The following is a 25,380-nucleotide window of genomic DNA, read 5'->3' as shown; positions in this document are numbered from 1 at the left end:
AAAAAGAACACAATTTATTAATTAATTTTTCTGGGTTTTTGCCAGTGCTCATTGGTTGGGTCATGAAGAGTTTTATAAATTACTGTACTATCTATAAAATTTATATTTTTTATTGCCTGTGATTATGGGAGATAATAACTCCAATAATCCAACCAACCCAAGATTTTTAATTGAACCAAAGATTTAAAAAAAAAAAAAAGGACACTTGATAAGGATAAAAACAAAAAATGGCAATGTAATTTATGTTTTCTCATAAATATCATACTGTATATGAGTGAGTCAAATTTGAAACTCCAAAGAAAAGAAAGGCATATTTGTGACCTGGTGAGATAGGTAAAATAATCTATGTTTAAAATAAAAATTTTCATAAAAATACAAATCAGTAACTGACATTATATATACATCTAACATAAACTGACAGAAAAATTTAAATATAATTAAGTTTTTTTAATTACATGAAAAAACTACAAGAAAAATTTGAAAAATACTTTGTTGACTTTGAAATTTAGAGCTGCTTTTAAATTTATACAATGTTCTTATGAATTCAGTGTTAACAATATGGAATTGACACAAGAATTAGTAAATCTGCTTAACTTGGACAGACATGTTTTTGAAAGTTACATGCTTTTATTTCCAAGTCAAATCAATTCTTCTGAAAAAGATGAGATAGTTTTGTTGATGCAGATGTGAACATAAACAGAATTTTTTAAAAACTCAACTCAGCTAGTGAACTTTTACATTATGTTTAGAAGTCTAATCAAGAATGCAAAATAAAACTTCAGCATCTAAATTGAGATCTGCTGTCAAAGACTCAGTATGAATAATAATAGTTAATAACTTTTATATTAATTACATGTTGAAGTTACATACATATTGAGTCGATTAAAATGTATTAACAACATTAACTTCACCTATTTCTTTATACGCTCTTTAACATGGCTACTAGAAAATTTTTAAATATTTATATATGATTTATATTCTAGTTCTATTGAGGAGCTTTGGTCAAGAAGGACAGGCACCAAGCTAATGACAGCAACTATTACTGGGAGGAGACCAAAAGTGAGGGGAATAGCTTAGAACCTTTCATTTAACAGTATTAAATGGCAGAGACATTTCAGAAAGCAATTAGCAAACCATATTAAAATGTAATTTAAACACATTATGATCTGACAACTGAGAAATATTTGCATAAATTCATAAGGCCACATGCATAAGGATGTTCACTGTAGGATTGTTTTTAATAAAATCCTAAATAAATCATGATCTATTTACACTATGTAAACCCTGCAGCAACTAAAAGGATTCTAAAACGAAAACAACAATCTCCAAAGCACAGTACTTTCAGCAGGGGATATCTTCATCCAAACCCCCGCCCTAAGAGACCTGGCCACGCCTAGGATGGTCTCTAGCAGCCTAAAGGCCCTGTCCCTGGGACAATCCAGCCTCCCCACGAGTTCCATTCTGCAGAAGCTCAGAGCTACCAAAAGAATTTACTGTTTGTTCTAGCCAACACCCAAGACCATAGGCCCTTGACCTCCGTTTGGTACCACATTTACTAAAAAGGCTGACAATTGTGAATCCTTCCTCTGTCTCTCTGACATGCTTTGGATCTCCCACAACTCAGGAGTGTCCTTCCCAAGGACCTGAAAGTCATTCCTTTGAAATGTAATTATCAGGAAGAATAGAGCCAAGGCCTTCCAGTCTTGGTGAGAAGGTGGGATCCTAACTTTGATAACTGCCAGCTAACAGACACAGCTGCCTAATCTCATTTACACCAACCAGCTTTTTGCCATTTTTCACTTCCCTGACTCTACTTGAGCACTCTGCCTCCCTCATTCTCCCTTCAAAAGCCCAGTCACCTCTGCACAAATCAGAATGGAGCTCAGTTCTTGACCCAACTGTCAAGAGTTATTGGATAAAATGTTTTAATTGTTTTTAACTAATGTCTGGCTTTGTTTATCTTTGACACTAGTGAATGAAAAAAATCAAGTTGTAGGACGATATATGTATACTGTATGATATTTATTTGAAATACACCATTCACATCAATAATTCCAATTTTTTACAGGTAAAATTTATAACAGCCTAGCTGATGCTGGAAAAGGAGTACATCAAGGTTGTATATTGTCACTCTGTTTATTTAACTTATATGCACAGTACATCATGAGAAACACTGGGCTGGAAGAAGCACAAGCTGGAATCAAGATTGCTGGGAGAAATATCAATAACCTCAGATATGCAGATGACACCACCCTTATGGCAGAAAGTGAAGAGGAACTAAAAAGCCTCTTGATGAAAGTCAAAGAGGAGAGTGAAAAAGTTGGCCTAAAAGCTCAACATTCAGAAAACAAAGATCATGGCATCCAGTCCCATCACTTCATGGGAAATAGATGGGGAAACAGTGGAAACAGTGTCAGACTTTATTTTTTTGGGCTCCAAAATCACTGCAGATGGCAATTGCAGCCATGAAATTAAAAGACACTTACTCCTTGGAAGAAAAGTTATGACCAACCTGGATAGCATATTCAAAAGCAGAGACATTACTTTGCCGACTAAGGTCCGTCTAGTCAAGGCTATGGTTTTTCCAGTAGTCATGTATGGATGTGAGAGTTGGACTGTGAAGAAGGCTGAGGGTCGAAGAATTGATGCTTTTGAACTGTGGTGTTGGAAAAAACTCTTGAGAGTCCCTTGGACTGCAAGGAGATCCAACCAGTCCATTCTGAAGGAGATCAGCCCTGGGATTTCTTTGGAAGGAATGATGCTAAAGCTGAAATTCCAGTACTTTGGCCACCTCATGCAAAGAGTTGACTCATGGAAAAGACTGATGCTGGAAGGGATTGGGGGCAGGAGGAGAAGGGGACGACAGAGAATGAGATGGATGGATGGCATGACTGACTCGATGGACGTGAGTCTGAGTGAACTCCGGGAGTTGGTGATGGACAGGGAGGCCTGGCGTGCTGTGATTCATGGGGTCGCAGAGTCGGACACGACTGAGTGACTGAACTGAACTGAGCTGATGCTGGTAGTAAAGAACCCAACTGCCAATGCAGGAGATGTAAGAGATGAGGGTTCCATCCCTGGGTTGGGAAGATTCCCTGGAGGAGGGCATGGCAACCCACTCCAGTATTCTTGCCTGGAGAATTCCATGGACAGAGGGCTATAGTCAGACACGACTGAAGCAACTTAGCATGCACACAAAGCTTTACATATTTTATTTTAGATAGTTGCATGGGGAGAATGTATTTAGGTACATTAATCTCAATGAATGCATGATGTATTCTGAAAAAAATGTACTGATGTCTACAACTTTAAAATTCATTTTTTTAAAGTAAGACAGACTGATGGATGAACAGATATGAAATATAGCAAATACAATAAAATTTTAATTGTGGAACCTAGGTGGTTGGTGTATGGGTAGTCAACGTAAAACTATCAATGTTTCTTTACATTTCAAAATTATACATTCAAAAAATCACCCTTAAATATAAATACAGCTGCTAATATATTTTAACTCTTTAGCTATTAAAAATGTGGGAAGTTTGGACAAAGCTATATTTCTAAAGTAGAATTTAGATAATTAGATCCATTAAATTTAATAAATAAGGAACAACTCATCCCACTAGGAATAACCCTTATTGCATTTTCAGACTATCCCACCCAGCCTCCAAGGGGCACAGAGTGCCACCCTCACACTCTGAGGTGTGGTGTTTTATACATCAGATGTGGCAGGAGTCACTCCCTCCCAGAGTGGGAGGTTGTAGTGATTTTTTTCCCATGAACTACTTGTTAGATAAAAAGAGTACATGACTACTGAGATTATTTCCACATTTTAGGAGATTTTTTTCTTTAAAAAGGCATAGATTTTCTATTTTATTAACCTTTGTCTTAGCCCAGGTTCTCTGGCAAACAGGGCCTGAAACGATGACTGGAATGCTAAGGCTTTCCTTGGGTATTGCATACACAGGGCATCAAAAGTGAAAAAAAGTAAACTGAGGCAAGGAACCATGTAAAGTCCTGGCTTAAGGGCTTCTCTGGAGGTCCAGTGGTTAAGACTCCACACTTCCACTGCAAGAGGCATGGGTTCGATCCCTGGTCAGGGAACAAAAATCTTGCATGCCACGTGGAAAATAAATAAATAATTACTATTTTTTACAGTGCTGGCTACCACTTTATAACAAGCTATAAAAAGAGTAGTCAACTTGGCAAATGCATCCACTTGGTACTCTCCTTGGAACACCTCCTGACACACTATAAAAAGAAATGGAGCAGCCCATGGAGGGAAAAGAGGAATTTATCTGGCAGGTTCCCTCCTGTCTCCCATTCCTCACAGACCAAGCTCACACCACTAGGAGTAACCTCTACCACACTTGCAGACTGCGTCAGCCAGCCTCCACAGGGGCACAGAGTGCCATCCCCGAGCTCTGTGGCGCTGTGCTTCATCCAAGATCAGAAGCAGCAGGAGTCAGTCCCTCGCAGAGCGTGGTTCATGGGCCCGCAAGGCAGTGGCCACTGTGAGATGCTGGCCCCGGTGAAGCAGCAGGCTGGCCTCCAGAGGCAGGGCAAGGGAACGATCGGTCCAGGAGGCACACGGTGTCTGGAGACTCCGAGAAGGCATGTTTCACACCACAGGATGTGAGGATGATGAGACTTTTAAAAAAATCTTCCACATGGGGTTAAAAGCCAGGGTGAATCTAAGCCCTGAGAATCATTCTCAGTTATAGGGTTTATATCTCATACTTCACCGCTGTGCTTTGGGGATGACACCCTGAAATGCTAAGCCTCATGACAATCAAAACTGGGAATTCCCTGGCGGTTCAGTGGGTAGCTTTCATTGCCTCCGGCCCAGGGTTCAATCCGTGGTCAGGGAACTAAGATGCCATAAGCCAGGTGGCATGCCCCACCCCCACCCCGCAAAAAAAAAAGACAATCAAAACCCAGGTTAACAGGGACCTTGAAAACCCTTACAGAACTGAAGGAAATCTAAGAAGGAAAAACTCGGCGCTCTCCTAAGCGTCTCCTTTACTTTCACACCCGCTCCAACACTCACTGGATGTTCTACAATTCAGCTCAACTCTGATGCTATCTACCTGCAGACAACATCACGTTGGACAGCTTAGGGGCTCAGCCCCACAAGACTGCTCCCACCCCACCTCAGATGCCCATTACAGGCCAGGTTTTCAGCCGTGCTTCTGACCAACCAGCTATCAACCAGGGGTTCCCACGAGCCCTCCTCGGGTTTGGTTAGTTTGCTAGAGCAGCTCACAGAACTCAGGAAAACAGCTTGCTTACTTTTATGAAATTATTATAAAAGCATATGATAAAAGATGAACATTCAGAGGGAAGAGATGTGTAGGCAAGGCATAGGGGAAAAGCTCAGAGTGTCCATGCCCTCTCTGGGCACTGCCTCTCTCTCAGCACCTCCATATGTTCACCAACCCCAAAGCCCTCCATACCCCATGCACGTCTGCTAAGTTGCTTCAGTTGTGTCCGACTCTCTGTGACCCCATGGACTATAGCTCGCCAGGCTCCTCTGTTCATGGGATTATCCAGGCAAGAATACTGCAGTGGGTTGCCATGCTCTCCTTCAGGGGATGTTCCCGACCCAGGGATTGAATCCACATCTTTAATGTCCCCTGCAATGGCAGGTGGGTTCTTAACCACTAGCGCCACCTGGGAAGTCCCCGTACCCCATACTCTTGGGATTTTTATGGTGGTTTCATCATATTGCCATGATCAACCATCAGCTCCACTTCCAGTCCATCTCCTCTCTCTAGACAATGGGAACAAGGCTGAAAATTCCAAGCTTCTAATCACAGCTTAGTCTTTCTGGTGACCAGCTCTCAACCAAGAGCCCACCCAGAATCACTTCAAAAGTGATAAAAACAAAAGACATTTCTATCTATCACCAGGAAATTCCAAGGGATTTAGGAACTCTGTGTCAGGAACTGAGGTCAAAGGCCAAACATTAGGGAAAAAAAGATGCTCCTACTGCTCTTATCACTGAGGAAATTCCAAGGGTTTTAGGAACTCTGTGACAGGAACTGGGTGGGGAGACCAGCACAGATATTTTCTATTATCTCACAGAGTCAAATTACAAAACATTACTCCAGCCATACTGTGTGAAACTCTATACAATCTAAATTTATACACATTTTCTTTAAAAAGCTCCCAGCCATCTATTAAGGAAGACTGGCCAAGTCTTGTCTTTGGGGTAAGAAACTGTGAGCTAAAGGAGACTGCCCCAGAAGCCGGTTGGGAGGAGTCTAGCCATCTGTTAAATTTGGTATACTAAAAATGTTGCTAAAACTACTCGTCTTTAGACATTTTTTCATTAATCATCTTTCAGTAGAGTTAATATGGATATTCCCCCAACATGTAGCTGCCAGGAAATGTGGGTGAGATAGCTCCCACATCATGGAAAGAGACAGAGAGTGGGAATCTGATAATTTTCAGAAGCTACTAAGGCTTCTTCTTCACTGTGGTACCCTAGGTCTAAGATGAGGAAACCCAATGCACACAGGGAAGTAACTCAATATTAGCACAAAGTTAAGACACATTATTTGATGAGTATGAGTAGGGGTAATACATATGTCATCAGATTGATGACAAAAATGAAGTGCGTGGTGCCAAGAGTTGCCGGTATCTATCATTTAACATGAGGGGAGCCAGTCTAAGAATGAAGTCAATCTTGTGGAGGACGGAAAAAGTTGAAACTGGGCTCATAATGACATCTTCTAAACTGCTACATCAGTCAATCCTGAAGCCTGTATTTTCCAGTTACACATGCCAATATTAATAAAATTCAAATTCACAGTCCAATATTTTTACCAATACTTGAACAAAGAGAGAGGATATATGTATACTTATGTTTGATTCAGGCTAAGATTTGACTGAAAACAAAATTCTGTAAAGCAATTATCCTTCAATTAAAAAACAAATTTTTTAAAAAGCATATTAACTGATATAAAAAAATTTTTAATCTTTCTTTCCATTGTGTTTATCCTGTTTGCCTATTTTACATTGCTTAAATCACCACTTGTCCACACTATTTTTAAATGAGGATTCGAGTGAGAGGCAAGATGTAAACACAGTTCATTCTCTAAAAAGTAGAGGCTGAACACCATTATGATTTCAATTACTCCATACTAACTTTCCCAAAGCATAAGCATATTGCCAGATTAATCTATGGTTGTTTTGTTGTTATTCAGTCGTGTCCGACTCTTTGCAACCCCATGGACTGCAGCACACCACGCTCCTCTATCCTCCACTATATCCCAGAGTTCGTTCAAATTCATCTCCATTGAGTCAGTGATGCTAAATAACCATCTCATCCTCTGCCACCCCCTCCTTCTGCCTTCAGTCTTTTCCAACATCAGGGTCTTTTCCAATGAGTCTGCTCTTCGCATCAGGGGGCCAGAGTATTAGAGCTTCAGTTTAGCAACAGTCCTTTCAATGAATATTCAAGGTTGATTTCCTTTAAAATTGACTGGTTTGATCTCCTTGCAGTCCAAGGGACTCTCAAGAGTCGTCTGCAGCACCACAATTTGAAAGCATCTATTCTTCAGTGCTCAGCCTTCTTTTTTTTTTTTGTCTTTTTTATGAAAATTTATTTTTCATATTATCCACCAATTTACTTTCTTTTTTTTAATTTTTATTTTTACTTTATTTTACTTTACAATACTGTATTGGTTTTGCCATACATTGACATGAATCCACCACGGGTGTACATGAATTCCCAAACATGAACCCCCCTCCCACCCCCCACCCCGTATCATCTCTCGCCTTCTTTATGGCCCTTTCCCAGGAGTGCCCATCTTTGGGAAAAAAGCAAGCAATTCTCTATATTCAGGAGAGAATTTAGTAATTCAGTCTCCTAGAGTTCCTGGATAATACTTAAGTAATTTCAAACAAGGCTCAAGATATTTGGAGGGATGCATATAGGAGGGTCAGTATTCAAATAACTAGGATTGTTTTTTACTGGTCTGATTTCAGGTTAAAATTGAACAAATTTACTCACTTCCAAGTCAGGAATTCAAAAGAATAGTCCCAGTATATAGGCTTCCTCAAAAGCCATTCTTTATCCTGAGAACTACAGGCAAATATTTTGGGGAGAATTATTTTCACTAGTATTTTTAAAAGATGTAGGGATACACCTGCCATGTTTTCCCTGTTTAGCAGATTGGGCTCCTGACATTGGTGAATAATCTGGACTGGGAAATAACTTAGAGACCTACTTATTCCTTGACCCAAATCTTCATAAAAGAACCTGAAAGGACAAGAGATAGCCTCCTAAATTCTTAATAAACTTTTCTTTGGTGAAAAAGAGAACATGGTGTCCCTGATTCCTTACAATTATATTAAAAAGAGTCACTAAAGAGAAAAAAAAATATTCACCACTTAACTGGTCACAAATTTTTTTAAAAAAATCATAGTTCCCATTCAAATATCTTTTAAGGCTTAACTATAATATCAAAGTCTCTTTGAAGACCACATAACAATACCATGAAAATGAACCCATAAAAAGCTGACATGATAGGTACTTAGAGATTGATTTGAACATCAAAGGACATCAGGCCATTGGGAAGAGTTAAGACACCCACAAATATTTTGCAAAAATGATCCTTTTTATGATGGTGCTGTCAATAAAAGCATATATAGAGCAGCCTTAACATGTCATAATTTTCATTTGATTTTGCTCAAATAACCATTTTTTCATATCCCTCTCTTTTTCTATAACATTTACTACTAATTATGGTCCCTTTTTAGTAGACTGCCTCCATACAAGTGAAATGAATTAATAAATGAATATATTTAGGTTAATGATGACCAATTATTTCACTATCAAAGAAGGTGCTGCAGCTGTGGAAGAGTAAGGACTAGACTGAATCCTGTGGTGCTGAATTGGAGTTGGAGTATTGGTATGAAACAATGGTTTTTAACGGAGATTAAAAAATACAGATGTATTAATAAATACATATCCTAACCCTGATCACAGCAGGGTTAAAAGGAGTAACACTGCAGTAATAATGAGCTTACTTAGTGCCCAGATCTTGGTTTTTAAATAGCATTTTCCATTAAAAAGCAATCAGGACCCTTGGCTAATTTCAATAACTGGGGCAAAGAAGATCTTACTGTGTCGGACAGTGCTCAAAAATTCATAGGGATTGTCAAAAAGAGCCCTTGTAAAGAGGTTTCCATTGGTCAAATCTAAGGCAATCTGAGCACACAATAAATAACAGATCACAACCCATTAAATAAAAATTTAAGAATCTGTGAAAATTAACAAGTAAATGAGAGGAGGAAAAGTTCTAGCTTAACCTCACAATGCTAACTAATAAATACAGATGCAATAAGAAAATCACCATTTGGCAACAATCAGTGATCATATTTAGGCAAGAATCAAAGCCAAAACTACTGGGTGAAAGTTTGATTAAATACAAGATATCTACATAGTCTCAAAATATCTCCACATAGATACTTTTTAAGTACAAAGGCAAAATTAATAATTTGACTGTGAAGAAACCCAGTAGACTTCAATCTATTCAAATAATTAAACTTATTGTTACTAATAATAGGATAAATTGATATCATATCCCTCCTAATGATACAGTAAGAATTATTTCTGTGATATTTCTGCCAAAAATGTATAGCCTAAATCTACTCATGAGAAAACACCAAACAAATGCAAACTGAGGAACACTACATATATGACTGGCCTATAATTTTAAGAATATTAAAATACTGCACAGAAGACAAGCAAAGACTAAGAAATTGTTCAAGATTAAAGGAGACTAAAGAGACATGACAACTATATACAACATTCTTGGACTAGCAGAAAAAATGTTCACATATTCATTTTCTTAAAGTTCCTACAGATTATCATGCTAAGTGAACTAAGCCAAACAAAATACTATATGGTATCACTTACACGTGGAATCAAAAAAAAAAAGACACAAATGAACTTACATACAAAACAGAAACAAATTCACAGATGTAGAAAAGAAACTATGGTTACTGAAGAGGAAGGAAGGGGATAAATTACAAGGTTGGGATTAATATATACTCTAATACTATATATAAAATAGATAACCAATAAGGACCTACTGTCTAGCACAAGGTGTATTCTATATAATAACCTATAATGGAAAAGAATCTGAAAAAGAATGTGTGTGTATACACACACACACATACATACATATATAAAACCAAATCACCCTGCTATACAGCAGAAATTAACACAACACTGTAAATCAACTGTACTTCAATTTTTTTTTTTATTTTAATTTATTTTTGCCATAAAGGGTATCACTGGGACAACTCATTCTCTCAAGTTGAGTGAGATCTGTGGATCAGATGATAGTATTATATCAAAGTTAATTTCATAATTATGATGGTTGTACTTTTGTACTTTATAGAAGCTTATCCTTATATTCAGGAAATATTACATAATGCAGACTTTAGAGTAATGAAGCACCATGTCAGCAGCTTATTCTCATCTGGTTCAGAAAAATTACACAGACACACACAAATGTGATAAAGTGTGTGGAAATTCTTTGTACTATTCTTTGAATTTTTCTGTAAATTTGAAATAAGCTCAAAATATAACATTAAGAAGTTTAATTTTAAAAGCTCAAGAAAATATTTTAATGATTAGATAGTCAAATATCAAAACCTGCAAGTATATACTTACATATAGATTTAGCATCACAGTAAATGACATACATTGTTTATACATTGATGGTGAGAATACAAACTTGTATTAGCCTCTGCAGAGGGCAATTCCTCAACATTATTCATCAAAATGATAAATGCACACACCTTGAGACCCATATATCACAGCAGATGGATGAATGGATAAGAAAGCTGTGGTACATATACACAATGGAGTATTACTCAGCCATTAAAAAGAATATATTTGAAAAAAAAAAAAAAGAATATATTTGAATCAGTTCTAATGAGGTGGATGAAACTGGAGCCTATTATACAGAGTGAAGTAAGCCAGAAAGAAAAACACCAATACAGTACTAACGCATATATATGGAATTTAGAAAGATGGTAACGATAACCCTGTATGCGAGACAGCAAAAGAGACACAGATGTATAGAACAGTCTTTTGGACTCTGTAGGAGAGGGATAGGGAGAGGGTGAGATGATTTGGGAGAATGGCACTGAAACATGTATAATATCATATATGAAATGAATCGCCAGTCCAGGTTTAATGCATGATACTGGATGCTTGGGGCTGGTGCACTGAGACGACCCAGAGGGATGGTACGGGGAGGGAGGAGGGAGGGGGGTTCAGGATGGGGAACACGTGTATACCTGTGGCAGATTCATGTTGGTGTATGTCAAAACCAATACAATACTGTAAAGTAATTAACCTCCAATTAAATAGATAAGTTTATATTTTAAAAAAAAGAATATATCATCACATATGATTATAATATGTGGATATTCATTGTAGCTTTGTTTGTAATAAGATACCAAACAATCTAAATATCCATTAATACAGAACTGGTTAAGTACAACTGGCAAATTCACACAATGGAATATTATGTTTTAAAAAGAATGAGGTACTTTTTGTCCGACATCTTAGCGAGGCGGCAGTGGTTGCAGCTGCTCTCTGGGCTTCGCTATGCCACCCAAGGACGACAGGAAGAAGAAAGATGCCGGAAAATCGGCCAAGAAAGACAAAGATCCAGTGAACAAATCTGGGGGCAAGGCCAAAAAGAAGAAGTGGTCCAAAGGCAAAGTTCGGGACAAGCTCAATAACCTAGTCTTGTCTGACAAAGCAACATATGACAAACTCTGTAAAGAAGTTCCCAACTATAAGCTTATAACTCCAGCTGTGGTCTCTGAGAGACTGAAGATTCGTGGTTCCCTGGCCAGAGCAGCCCTTCAGGAACTCCTTAGTAAAGGACTTATTAAACTGGTTTCAAAGCACAGAGCTCAAGTGATTTACACCAGAAACACCAAGGGTGGAGAAGCCCCAGCTGCTGGTGAAGATGCATGAACAGGTGAGCTGGTGAAGATGCATGAACAGGTCCCACCAGCTGTACATTTTGAAAAATAAAACTTTATTAAATCAAAAAAAATAAAAAATAAAAAGAATGAGGTAGCAGAGTTCCCTGGTGGCCCAGTGGTTAAGATTCTGGACCCTCACTGCTCTGGCTAAGGTTCAACCCTTGGTCACAGAACGATGAGATCTCACAAGACAAACAGAGCAGCCGAAAAAAAAAAAAAAGATGAGGTAGTTCTAAATGTACTTTAAAAAGATTTCAAAGATAAGCGTTTATAAATTAATTATAAACCAATAAAATTTGAAAATCACATTAACATGATAGTGATATTTTACTGAAATTAAACTGCTAATCACAATATAAACATTGTAGATACGGCACGAGTTCTTTCATGTCTAACAATCTTCTCCAATACAGCGTGTGCATGTGTGTGTGTGTGCGCGCGCACGCACACTCAGTCGTGTCAGACTCCTTGCAAACCCAAGACTCAATTCTTTGACTGTCCTTAACGTGAACAGACAAAACCTTCATTTGGTAGAATACCCCATTTTGTCTGCCTCTGTCCTCATTTGCAGACATGAAATCCTGTAATAGTACTCAATTTTATGGTGGCCATCCAAAAGATCCAACATATGCATACATACTTTTACTCATATCATTTAAAAGAAAACACCAAATTCTAAGTTTCTCTGAGAATTTATAAACCCCTGAAAACATGTCCAAACATCTCTAAGGACCTAAAACCTATCTGGAAAACACTTATCCTGCCAACAGAGACCATTTCCTTTTTTATCATTTCCTTTTTATATCCTTTATCTTCCCCTCTTCAATACCGCTTTCCTTTCAACCTACGACACACTACCTTTAAAAAAAACCAACCAAAAAATCTCTCCGGTGCCCTGCTATCCCTCAAGATACCACTCCTTCCCTCCGAAACCACATTTCTGTATTGATTTACATACATTATTTATTTCACACACTGCCTCCATTTGCCTGTTCCCACTCATCACATATCCATTACAACACAGCTTTTGTTCCAAACACTTTCAGAAACTATACTCTCAAGTGTTACCAAAACCTGCAAACTGTAATGTTCCATCAGCTACTTCTTGACTTCTCTAAAGCACTTGGGAGCCAAAGGGCTTAGCCAAGACTCAACTACAAGTTTTTCAAAATCCCTTCATTTAGTCATAAAATGTTTTTTAATTTATCCTGTTTGACTTACAACTCAAAAAGGACAAAGTTACTGCCTTTTTATGCCAGTTTAGTGAAGGAAAATCAGGTAAATAGTAATAGATAAAATATAATGAGTATAGTTGAAAAGTCTGAGGGAGAATTAATGGTCTCATCTTATACTTCATCACAATGAAAAGGAACACGTGTATACTTGTGGCGGATTCATGTTGATGTATGGCAAAACCAATACAATATTGTAAAGTAATTAAAAAAAAGAATCAAAGATTTCGTTGTTTTTCTAAAGACTGTAAGTATAGCCATGAGAATCAGGAGGTCTAGGGCTCTCTTTATTAATTTCCAAGGACTGCTGCAACAAAGTATTAATACCACAAACGCTTAAACAACAGAATTTATTGTCTCACAGTTTGGAGACCAGAAGTTCAAAATCAAGGTGTCAGCAGGACCTGATGTAAGAGATAGACAGGCCCCAGGTTAGACATTTACAACTAGCCTCCTGTTTGCATTTCCTGGGACAGGAGATGGTGGGCTCCAGCTGAGGTGTTTACAGCCAGCTTCCTGTTTGCCCTCCAAAACAGAAGTAACAACAGAAACAGGGTAAACAGACAGTGTTTGTCTCTTGTAAACACCTTAAGGCAACAGTCATGGCAAGGACAAAGAAGTGCAAAATTCTGTTTGAATAAAGGATTAAGATCTCTGCTCCCCCTCTTTTGGAACAAGGGATAGATGATACATGCCCAGAAAGGCTCCCTGTGGGTCTGAACTCAGGTGATGACACCAGGCTCTAATGAGTCTTGTTCCTCCCAGAAGCCTTCACTTCGAGATCCACCTTGGCGGAGAGGTGCAAGCCACCCCAGGGGAAGGTCCCCGGGTGGGGAAGGTCCCAGGGTAGGTCAGGTATGGAAAAAGAAGATAATTGGCCTGAAGGAAGACAAAGACCCAGAAGAACTGACAAACATAAATGACTAAACCACTTCTCTACTGTGCTCCTCACTAGCGGGAACACCCATACCCTCTCGCTCCAGGGGTGCATCTCTGCCTTGCTTGTCTTAACTAAACAGTTTCTCTATGTGCTCTCCCACTTGCTGTTGTGCTGTGTCTCTAATAACAAACTCTGTACCTGCATTTATACTGTTTTGCCTCTGTGATAAACGCACTTCTCACTAGGGACAAAGATCCAGGGAAAAACAGCTTCTAGCGTCTAGCCCTTGCTGTTTTGGTAGGTAGGATTCCTGGTTTTCATCCAGGCTACCCAGGTTCAATTCCCGGGCAGGTAATTAAGATCTTGCTTCACGCCACTGCTCACTGCTGCCTCGCTGAGATCAGGCCATGTTTTCTCAGAAAGATCTAGGAGAGAATCCCTTCTGTGCCTCTTTCTGGCATCTAGTGATTGCCACCAGTCCTTAGTGCTCCTAGGCTTGCAGCTTACTCTGATCTCTGCCTCCACTGTCAGAAAGTCTTTTCCTCTCTGTATTTCTCTGTCTCTCTTCATAACCAGCCACTGGATTCAGGGTCCACCCTAATCCAGTATGACCTCAACAGACTTGAAGAGACTTGAAGTGTCCAGTAAAGTTCTACAGAATGAAAATATACTTATTAGGGCTCTTTCAGTTAGTAAAGAAACCAAATATAAACTAGCTTAAGTAAAAATGGTTTTCCTGGTGAACTAGATATTAATTTGAATTACTGTTAACTCTGTTTGGTGTAATAATGTGGTTATATAGAAGAGAGCATTTATTTTAAGACATACATGCTGAAGTATTTAGAGGTAAAGTGGCATGAAAGCTGCAACATATTTTCAGAGTCCAAAAAAAAAAAAAAAAACTGCATACACGGGGTGGGGAATACCGACAAATGAGGCAAAATATTAGAAACTATTGAATTTTTGATGATAACTGGATTCTTTCAACTTCTCTGTATGTAGGAAATTTTTCAAAATAAAAAGCTAGTAGGAAATGAGGGTCTATTTTCACTAGGACATGCAGGCTTGGAACTGACTCCAAGGTGAATTAGACCTAGAATTAAAAGAATGTCAAAAGATGAATATATAGGTCTTTCACCTCCATACTTTTCTATATACAACATTCCTCTCCAGCAATCACCAAAGGAAGCATGATGTTTCTCACAATATTTTTTCCCCAGTTAACCTCTCTCTCTAAATGAGAGGCAGGAGAGTATCAGGAGATTGGCACAGGTTCCCCAGTCCAGTCAATGTACTAAATCAGAGAAAGGATTAAGGGATTAAGGGTTGAGTAAATTAACTCCCTCTTCAATTTATCTTAACTCTTAATTCCCTTCTCATATTTAGTAAGGAAGAGAATGAGAAACTACAGTAGAACACAAAAACAGCCCCAAATCAGTAACATTAAATATATTATATTCTAAAGTCTAATATCATTCTCTGGAGAAGAGATTAGCTACCGTGATAGAAAAGAAACAGGTATAGATGGATCATTACCTGCCACAGGCTGACAGCAGAGGAAAAAAATCTGGGGAAATAGGATATTCACCTAACAAAGATGGAAGGAAGAAAAGAGAAAAGGAGGGAGGTAAGGACACGACTGAGGGGCTGAACTGAACTGAACCGAAGGAAAGTAATAAAAAAAGAGAGTAAATGAGTGAAACAGGGCAGAGGCTAAACTGCTATGCCCGTGCCCGTGCCCAGAGCTGTCTCTAGGGATCTCACTAAATTGATACCAGCTCCAAAAGTCCTTCTCAACTTCATTCTGAAACTTGTTACAAATCTGAAGTTATGAGGAGCATGTAAATAGTACTAAGGATCCTGGCCAGTTGGGAAAACACAGAAGACCCTCTGCCCCAACAAGAAATGAACCCATTCACGTGTAAAATTTATTAAATATCACAATTCTCAAAAAGTTCCTTCAAAAGGGTTTAGTTGAAGGCACAGTGTTGATTTGCATTGGTTTCTTAGGGAGAGAAGCTGCATTCTGTATATGACTGGTATATGAGGCTCTCTCCCTGAAACCCTTTTGAACCAAAAAATGAATAAAATGTAATTTAGAAAAATGTAATCTTAATGGTGTGCCTTTCAAAAGGCCAAATAAACACTCATGAACACTCCAGATAATTTTTTCAATTACTTGGAAAATATTAATCTCTTACAATGCAACAAAAACCATAATCATTATTTTAGTTCAATTCAGCAGCAGGGGAATTTGTTAAATGTTTGGTTTTCCTGCAATTATATACTTTCAAATCTAACTGATTTGAAGTTACTCCAATGTACTATAATGAATTAACAATTTTACTCATTTAAAGTTCACCTCTCCGATTTTAATGCTGATAATGCATTTTAAGACATTTTTTAAAATTAAATCTTAAAAACATCAAACCTTTAAACACAATTCATTTTGGTAGTAGAAGTAAAGACCATTATTTGACCAATAAGTTTACGATGAATAACCTTAGACATATGCCTATTACAAAATACAAGATTTAGATGACATGGTTACTAATTCAATCATTAAAGATAAATTATGACCACAAAAAAATCTGAATTGCCAATGATCTAGAGGAGCTATTAATGTATCAACTATTTTCAAATATAACATGTTCATTATTGTATATAATCAATTTAAATAATACTGTAATAAGACTCATCAAGTATAACCTGTACAGTCTTACCTGTATGATGGAGGTCTAATGTTGTCTTTGTAGATGCTTCCAAACAATATTTTTCCCCGTAACTATCCCCATGATTAATTCCTTTAGCACATTCTTTAGTAGACAAATTAAAATTGCATGTTCTGGGATCATTTTGTGGCTGGAGAAAATTATTCTTATTTGCAGCAACCTAAAAAAACAAAGTATGTGTTTTATGCTGATATTAAACCTAATTTCCCATATTTTTACATAATAGATTCCCAATTTAAAATACTGAATATGAGCTACTAGTTTCTCATATCTAAATAGGGAACAGATATTTTAAAATAAACTAAAATTATAATTTTATTTTTTTTAAACTAGTTTTATTATGTTACAAAAGCTGAAAGCTGGTAAAGAATCCGCCTGCAATGCAGGAGACCTGGGTTCAACCCCTGGGTTGGGAAGATCCCCTGGAGAAGGGAAAGGCTACCCACTCCAGTATTCTGGCCTGGAGAATTCCATGGACTAAACAGTCTATACAGTCCATGGGGTTGCAAACAGTCGGAGGGGACTGAGCGACTTTCACTTTCACTTTCACAAGCTGAAAGATACCATAGAATGAAAATTATGCTTACAATTATAGTGTATTTTAAGCAACAGATCAAATGAAGTTTTAAACAAGTCACAATATGCCATTCTCAGTCAACTGCTTATTTTTCTTGCTAAATTTCTCAATATTAAAAGCAACACTTAAATATTGTTAATTTTTTACATGGCTAATGATATACTGCCACGGTATTGTTTTAACAGTACCTTATATTTTAGAGTCAAATACTAAAATATTTACAAATGAGAAGAGATTCCTGGAAGCTGTGTCAAAATAATGAGTTGGGGAAAAAGGGGGAGGGAACTGGAAGGTAAAAATAAAGCAAGAGGGGTCACAAACTGACAACTGCCAAGGCTGGGTGATGTGTACATGGGGGTTCTTCATATACTCTTTTCTCTATTTCTATATATGTATCAATTTTCTGTTGCTGCTGTAACAAATTATAACAAACTTAGTGGCTTAAAACAACACAAATGCATTGTCTTATAATTCTCTAAGTTTGAACTCTCACTTGGCTCTTACCAGGCTGACATCAAGGCTATCTGCATTTCTTTCAAGAGGGTCTAAGACAGAACACATTTCCTTGGCTTTCCAAACTTCTAAAAGCTACCAGCATTGCTCCACTTCACAGTCAGTGCCTCTGCATCTCTCTGCCCCTGCTTGCTTAATCACATCTCTTTCTCTAACTCTCATCTGCCTCCTCCTTCTACTTTAAAGGACCTTTGTGATTATATTGGGCCCACCTTGATAAGCCAGAATGACCACCCTCCCTCCCATCTCAAGATCCTCAAACATTAATCACTTAGTCAAGAGTCCCTTTTGCCATGTGAGGTTAATACATTCACGGGTTTCCACGGATTAGGATATGGACAATCATTTTTGGAAGATCATTTTTTTGTCTACAATAGTATGTTTGAAGTTTTTTTTTTAAATAACAGCTCACAATAACAGACACAGCTGTCATAGCTCTATAAATATTCATTTTAACAAATTTCAGAGACATTCAAAAACCTATCTGATAAGATTTTAAAGTAAATCATGGAAATAAATTAATGAGTCACAAATTTTATTTTTTGCAACATTTTATTTTGATATAATTTTAAGCTTATAGAAACATTCCAGAAATAATACAAGGAAGTCCCATGTACTCTTTATCCAAATTCACCATTTGTTTACATTCTGCTCCATTTACTTTCCCCCTGTCTCTCCTGTGCATCTATGTGTACCACGTGTGTGTGTGTATGTGTGTGTGTGTGTGTACATTTGAAAGTAAGCTGGAGACACTGTGTTCCTTTACCTCTAAAAATGACAAAGTGTGTTTGCAAAGAGCAAAGACACTCTCTTACATAATCACAGTAACTATCAAAATCAAAAATTTAACAATGGTAGTAAAATATTATTATCTAATCCACAGCCCACATTCAAATGGGGTCACTTACCCCAACAATGTCTTTTGACAGTTTTCTGCCCTGAGCAAGGATCTAATCCCAGATCACACAATACATTTAGTAAACAAGTTTCTTTAGTTTCAATCTAGAACAGTTCCTCACCTTTATTCATCTTTTGTGATTTCTGACACTTTCAAAGAATACAGGCCAACTATTTTATAGAATGTTCCCCTATTTGGCCTGTCTGATGTTTCCTAATAATGAGCTTCAGATTACATATTTTGGAAGGAATATCATAGTTCACCATACTAAGTGCACAAAATATCAATCTGTCCATTAATGGAGGCAGCCATTTGATTAAAGTGGTGTCTACCAGGTATTCTCGCCAAGTTAGTATTTTTCTACTCATCCTTAAAGTATGTTGTAAGGAGATGCTTGAGTCTATTCAAGTATCCTATTTCCTGATGAAACATTCACCCGTTAATCGGATGGGTTTTGGAACCCATTAATATTTTCTGACACCACCATTACCTTTATTTTTGTGATTTAGCATTTCACTCTGAGAAAGAGTTTACTACTTATTTAGTTATATTACTAAGGCTTCAGACTCCTATATTATTCAGTGGGTTATTATCCATTAGTATATTTATTCTGATGCTCGATTTGTTCCATGTTTTTATCAGACCACTCAAATAAAAGACCCCTGAAGTCACCAAACCAATACATTCTTGGTATGGCTTAATTCAATCTAAGAAAAAAATTTAAGGATGGAATAGACAACAGAGACAGTAAAGTTGACTGCTAAGCCTAATATTTTTAGGGTTTGCATGTTGCCTTACTTAACACAGCTGTACGGTTTCAAAAATGCCTACTTCATTAGTATTTAAAGAAAACTATTTAGTTTCTTGATAATAATTATAAGAGAAAAAGAATAAATCAGTGGTTTTGGTTTCAAATTAGTCCTTAGAACCTCCATCAGAAAATAAACCTAAAGACAAGGGTGTCAAAATGATTCAATGGAGGAAAAAACAGTCTTTTCAAAAAATGGTCCTGGAACCCAATTAGATATCCACATGTAAAATGATACAATTGGATTCCTACCTCACACCATACATAAAAACCATTTCAAAATGGGTCATGGACTAAAATGGAAGAATTAAAACTATAAAACTCTTAGAAGACAACACAGTAAATCTTCATGACCTTCTCAGATACAACACTAAAATCACAAGTACTACCAACACCAAAAAAGAAAAACCCAGATAAACGGGACTTCATCAAAATTTAAAACGTTCGTGCTACAGACAAAACCATCAAGAAAGTGAAAGGTAATCAATAACAAGGTGAAAATATTTGCAAATCATATATCTGATAAGGCACCTATGTTTAGAACCTATACAGACTCTTACAACTCTGTAATAAAAAGCAAATAATCCAACTTAAAAAAATAGGATCTGAATAAACAATTCTCCAAAAAAGATATACAAATGGCCAATAAGCACATACAAAAACGTTCAACATTAGCCACCAAGGAAAAGTAAATCAAAACCCCAAGTCAGATACCACTTCATCCATAGTATGGTTATAATCAAATAGATAATATTAAGTGTCAATAAACATGTGGAGGACTGAAACGTCATACATTAATAACAGGAATGAAACAGTACAGCCATCATGGCATTAAAAGGTTAACCACAGAATCATATGACCTAGCAATTCCATCCTAAGAATGCACCCAAGAGAAATGAAAATATATGTCTATACAACAATTTACACATGAATATTCATCAGCATTATTCATAATACCTAATAAATTTTAAAAATAGAAACAATTCAAACATCCATCAACTGACAGATGGAATAAAATATGGTTTATTAATGCAATGAAATATTACTCAGTGTGGTAAGTAGAATAATGCCTCCCAAAGATGTCCGTACCCTAATTCCCAGAACCTGCGGAAATCTTACCTTCTGTGGCAAAAGAGACTTTGCAGATGCAATTAAGGTTAAGGACCGTGAAACAGAGAGACTGTCCTGAGTTATCCAGGGTGGCCCAATCTAACCAAGTGAGTTCCAGTTTCAGAGAACCAAAATGATGTCAATAAAAGGAATCAAACTGCCACTACCAATTTTCAAAGAATTAAGAAGGGGGCCACCAGGATTGCAGTTGGCCTGTAGAAACTAGAAAAGGCAAAGGAAACACTCTTAAAACCTCCAGAAATAAATGCGACCCTGCCAACACCTTGATCTTAGCCCAATGTGACCCACGTTGAGCTTCTGACTTACATAACTATAAGATAATACATTTGCATTGTTTTAAGTCACTAAATTTCTGGTAATCTGTTACAGCAGCAATAGGAAACTAATACATTCAGCAATGAAAATAAATAAATTACTGATACATGCCACAATATGGACGAGCCTTGAAAAACACTATGAAACTGAAAACAGTGAGTCATAAAAGGCCACATGTTGTATGACTCTATTTATATTAAATGTTCATAATAGATAAATACATAAAACAGAAAGTATATTAGTGATGACAAAGGGCTGAGGGATTTGGATGGGTTGACGTATGTGAAGTCTCTCTCTGGAATGACTGGTCGAATTTGATTTTGGTGATCATTGCACAACTCTGACCATATGAAATACAACTGAATTGTAGTAGGTAGATTAAAGGTATGTCCATTTAATTTAAACAAAGTTGCTTTTATAAAAAGAAATCAAAAAATGAAAAACTATGCTTACATAATTTTCTCCTTACATTGTGGCCAGAATTCTAAAGTAGTGTTGGATAAAACAAACAGATGCAGACCAAAAAACAGAGTCAAGAATGAGTAGATATTTTCAACAACAAAAAGACAAAAAAAACAGTTAAAAGCCTCAAAAGATGTGAAAAGACATTTCTCCATAGAAGATCAGCATATGGTCAATAAGCACATGAAAAAATGCTCAGAATTACTAGTCATTAGGAAAATGCAAATCAAGACCACAGTGGAATACCACTTCACAACAACAAGGATGACCATAATCAAAAAACAGCAACAAAAACAAAATAACCAGTGTTGCTAAGGATGTGGAGAAATTGGAACCCTCACACATCAATGGTGGGAATGTAAAATGGTTCAGTACCTATGGAAAGCAATTTGGTAGTACCTTAAAAACTAAACATAGAATTACTGTATCATCTAGCAACTCCACTGTTGGGTATATATATACAAGAGAATTAAAAGCAGGTACCTAAACAGAACCGTGTATGCCAATGTTCATATCAGCATTATTCACAATAGAAAAAAAGTAGAAACAAACCAAGGATCAATGAATGAATGAACAAAATATGGTGTATGTATACACATATATATATACACACATATGTATGTACATATATAGATATATATATATGTATATATATATACAACTGAATCAACATTCAGAAAACTAAGTGATGGGCGTCTGGTCCCATTACTTCATGGGAAATAGACGGGAAACAGTGGAAACAGTGGCTGACTTTATTTTGGGGGGCTACAAAATCACTGCACATGGTGACTGCAGCCATGAAATTACAAGATGCTTGCTCCTTGGAAGAAAAGCCATGACCAACCTAGATAGCATATTAAAAAGTAGATACATTACTTTGCCGACAAAGGTCCGTCTAGTCAAGGCTATGGTTTTTCCAGTAGTCATGCAGTGATGTGAGAGTTGGACTATAAAGAAAGCTGAGCACCAAAGAACTGATGCTTTTGAACTGTGGTGTTGGAGAAGACTCTTGAGAGTCCCATGGACTGCAAGGAGATCCAACCAGTCCATCCTAAAGGAGACCAGTCCTGGGTGTTATTGGAAGGACTGATGTTGAAGCTGAAACTCCAGTACTTTGGCCACCTGATGCAAAGAGCCAACTCATTTGAAAAGACCCTGATGCTGGGAAAGATTGAAGGTAGGAGAAGAAGGGGACATCAGCAGATGAGATGGTTGGATGGCATCACTGACACAATGGACATGAGTTTGAGTAAACTCCGGGAATTGGTGATGGACAGGGAGGCCTGGCGTGCTGCAGTCCCTGGGGTCACAAAGAGTCAGACATGACTGAGCAACTGAACTGAAACAACTGAATATTACTTAATCACATAAAGCATTGATGTTCATACCTGCTACAACATGGATGATCCTAGAAAGCATAAGCTAAGTGAAATAAGCCAGACACAACAGTAAGTGAAATAAGCCAGACACTATAGGACAAATATTTATGATTCCACTTAAATATGAGGTACCTGCTGCTGCTGCTGCTAAGTCGCTTCAGTTGTGTCCGACTCTGTGCGACCCCATAGACAGCGGCCCACCAGACTCCCCCGTCCCTGGGATTCTCCAGGCAAGAACACTGGAGTGGGCTGCCATTTCCTTCTCCAATGCATGAAAATGAAAAGTGAAAGTGAAGACACTCAGTCGTATCCGACTCTTAGTGACCCGATGGACTGCAACCTACCAGGCTCCTCCATCCATGGGATTTTCAAAGCAAGAGTACTGGAGTGGATTGGCATTGCCTTTTCCGAAATATGAGGTACCTAGAGTAATCAAATTCATGGAGACAGGAAGAGTAGTGATGACCAGGGAAGGGAGAATAGGGAATTATTGCCTAATGGTTACGAAGTTTCTGTGTAATAAAAAGTTTTGAACACAGAAAATGGTGATTATTGAACAATAAAGAAAATGTAATTAATGCCACTTACCTGCACACTTAAAAATGGTAAAATGGCAAATTTTATGCTATATATATTTTCCCATAATAAAAAAAGAAAAAATATTAGTAGATTTCAATCTCCAGAACATAAATCAGAGAACTGTAGAGTAGCCAAAGTGTGGACTGTCCATTTTACATATGCTCTATATAATCTTTATAAACTTTCCATTATACCAGACTTAAATAATCCTTCATCTTAGTAGCAAAGAATATATATATTAAGACTGTTTTGAGCACTTACTTTTTATAAATAAAAAGGAAAGGAAGTTTCCATAAAAGTGATATAAAACATTATTTATGTATGTTTTCTCTTTATTTTAATTACCTTATCCAAAGTTTTCATTTACTTATGTGGTACCTTTAAAAAGAACACTGATCCAGAATAACTTTTTTTCTTGAACAAGAATCTCCAACCCTTCCCTTGTGGAGGTATTTTTCACTGTTATCAAACGTTTATTTATAGACCTAACCCAAGTTTACTTTATCCCATTCCTTCAAGTATATATAGTTAGCCATTCTGTCTAAAGTTTTTAGAAGAATTTATCAGAGATACTGAAAATTCCTATAGGCAGTGAACATTGTTAACTGTTTAAACAGCAATTTTTTAACATACATCCTTCTCTACATTAGGCTTCCGTTACTGTTTTTTTTTTTACCTCAAATAACTTTATATCTGAATTCAGTTGTGCAACCTCTTCATTAGGACTTGGATGACTTCTTGCTGGTGATATAAACTTTGGTTTTTTGAAGGGATTCCCTTGCAACTGACTTGGTGCTGCTGATCGTCTCATATTTAGCAGTATTAACCTGAAAAATACCCAAAAGTCAATTCATCAGAAGTCTGATTAGAATTACCTCCAAATATATATCATCACTATAATCATGACATCTTTAAAAATATAAGGGAATAAGCCTGTAAAAAGCCTCAGAAAACAAATTCAACAGTTGGTAATATTTTATTTTCCATCACAAAAGGCTTTTGAAATGTATTAAGGTTCAAAATATATGGTACAAACCTGAACATATATTGTACCAATTTTGATAAAATTATAGATTAGATAACAACAATAAAGCCTTAAACATAATTTAGATAGTAGTTTCAAAATCAAAGAAAACATAATTATTCACATACATATATTAATCATGTTGCTTTTTTCCTATTCCACCAATCCATAAACTGCATGCGGGTAGCAATCATTGTTTTCTTAACCATTCTGTAAGCAGCATCAACCACAAAGCCAGATACATGATAATCACTAACAAATTTTTTTGAATGAGTGAATAAAATCCTGGCAATTGAAAGAATACATTTAAGAGTTCAATTTTTACTATCCTATTTCCTTAAAATAAATAAATCAAGAGACAAGAACCATGTTTCCAAAGTTTTGCTCGATGTTATTTCCATCAAGACAAGAACATTACAAGTATACATCACACTTCTGCAATGGACAGCAGCAAGCACTTTAATTTAAAGCAATCTCACAAAACTGTACACAAGATAAGGCATCAACAAGGATGTACATGGCTACCAAAATAATTTGCATAACCCAGAAATTACACTTCTGGAAATTTACCCTAAGGAATTAGCAAAGATATACTCAAAGAATTATGTATACAGTTTTCATGCTAATATTACCTATAGTAAGAGAAAGAAGGGAAATTTAAATATCTACAACAGGGTACTGGATAAAATAGAATACACTCTCTTCCTACATGACTAAAATGTAGTGCTGCAATTTCCCAAACAAGCCATGTTCTCTTTTCCTCTAGGTCTTTGAACAAACTCCCTACACAGTGTTGGGTCTCCGATACAGCCTTTACACATTTTTC

General features: G+C 37.0%; 2 protein-coding genes across 2 annotated transcripts in view; one reads left to right on the top strand and one right to left on the bottom strand.

Moving 5' to 3' along the window:
• Nucleotides 1–25,380, bottom strand: part of RAD54B (RAD54 homolog B) — a 111,556-nt gene that overhangs the window by 71,811 nt on the left and 14,365 nt on the right. The window contains exons 2-3 of the mRNA XM_040261064.1: nucleotides 24,207–24,357; nucleotides 16,860–17,028 (exon numbers count right to left, since the gene is read on the bottom strand). Coding sequence (XP_040116998.1) covers nucleotides 16,860–17,028; nucleotides 24,207–24,357 — 320 coding nt within the window. The remainder of the gene's footprint in view (nucleotides 1–16,859; nucleotides 17,029–24,206; nucleotides 24,358–25,380) is intronic.
• LOC120878486 (40S ribosomal protein S25-like) lies at nucleotides 11,582–12,017 on the top strand. Its single transcript, XM_040261066.1, has one exon. The coding sequence runs from the start codon at nucleotides 11,636–11,638 to the stop codon at nucleotides 12,011–12,013; it is 378 nt and encodes a 125-aa protein (XP_040117000.1). The 5' UTR covers nucleotides 11,582–11,635; the 3' UTR covers nucleotides 12,014–12,017.

This window comes from Oryx dammah, unplaced genomic scaffold, assembly GCF_014754425.2.
Source record: "Oryx dammah isolate SB20612 unplaced genomic scaffold, SCBI_Odam_1.1 HiC_scaffold_19, whole genome shotgun sequence".
NCBI lineage: Eukaryota > Metazoa > Chordata > Mammalia > Artiodactyla > Bovidae > Oryx > Oryx dammah.
This window is presented reverse-complemented; position numbering and strand designations above follow the sequence as displayed.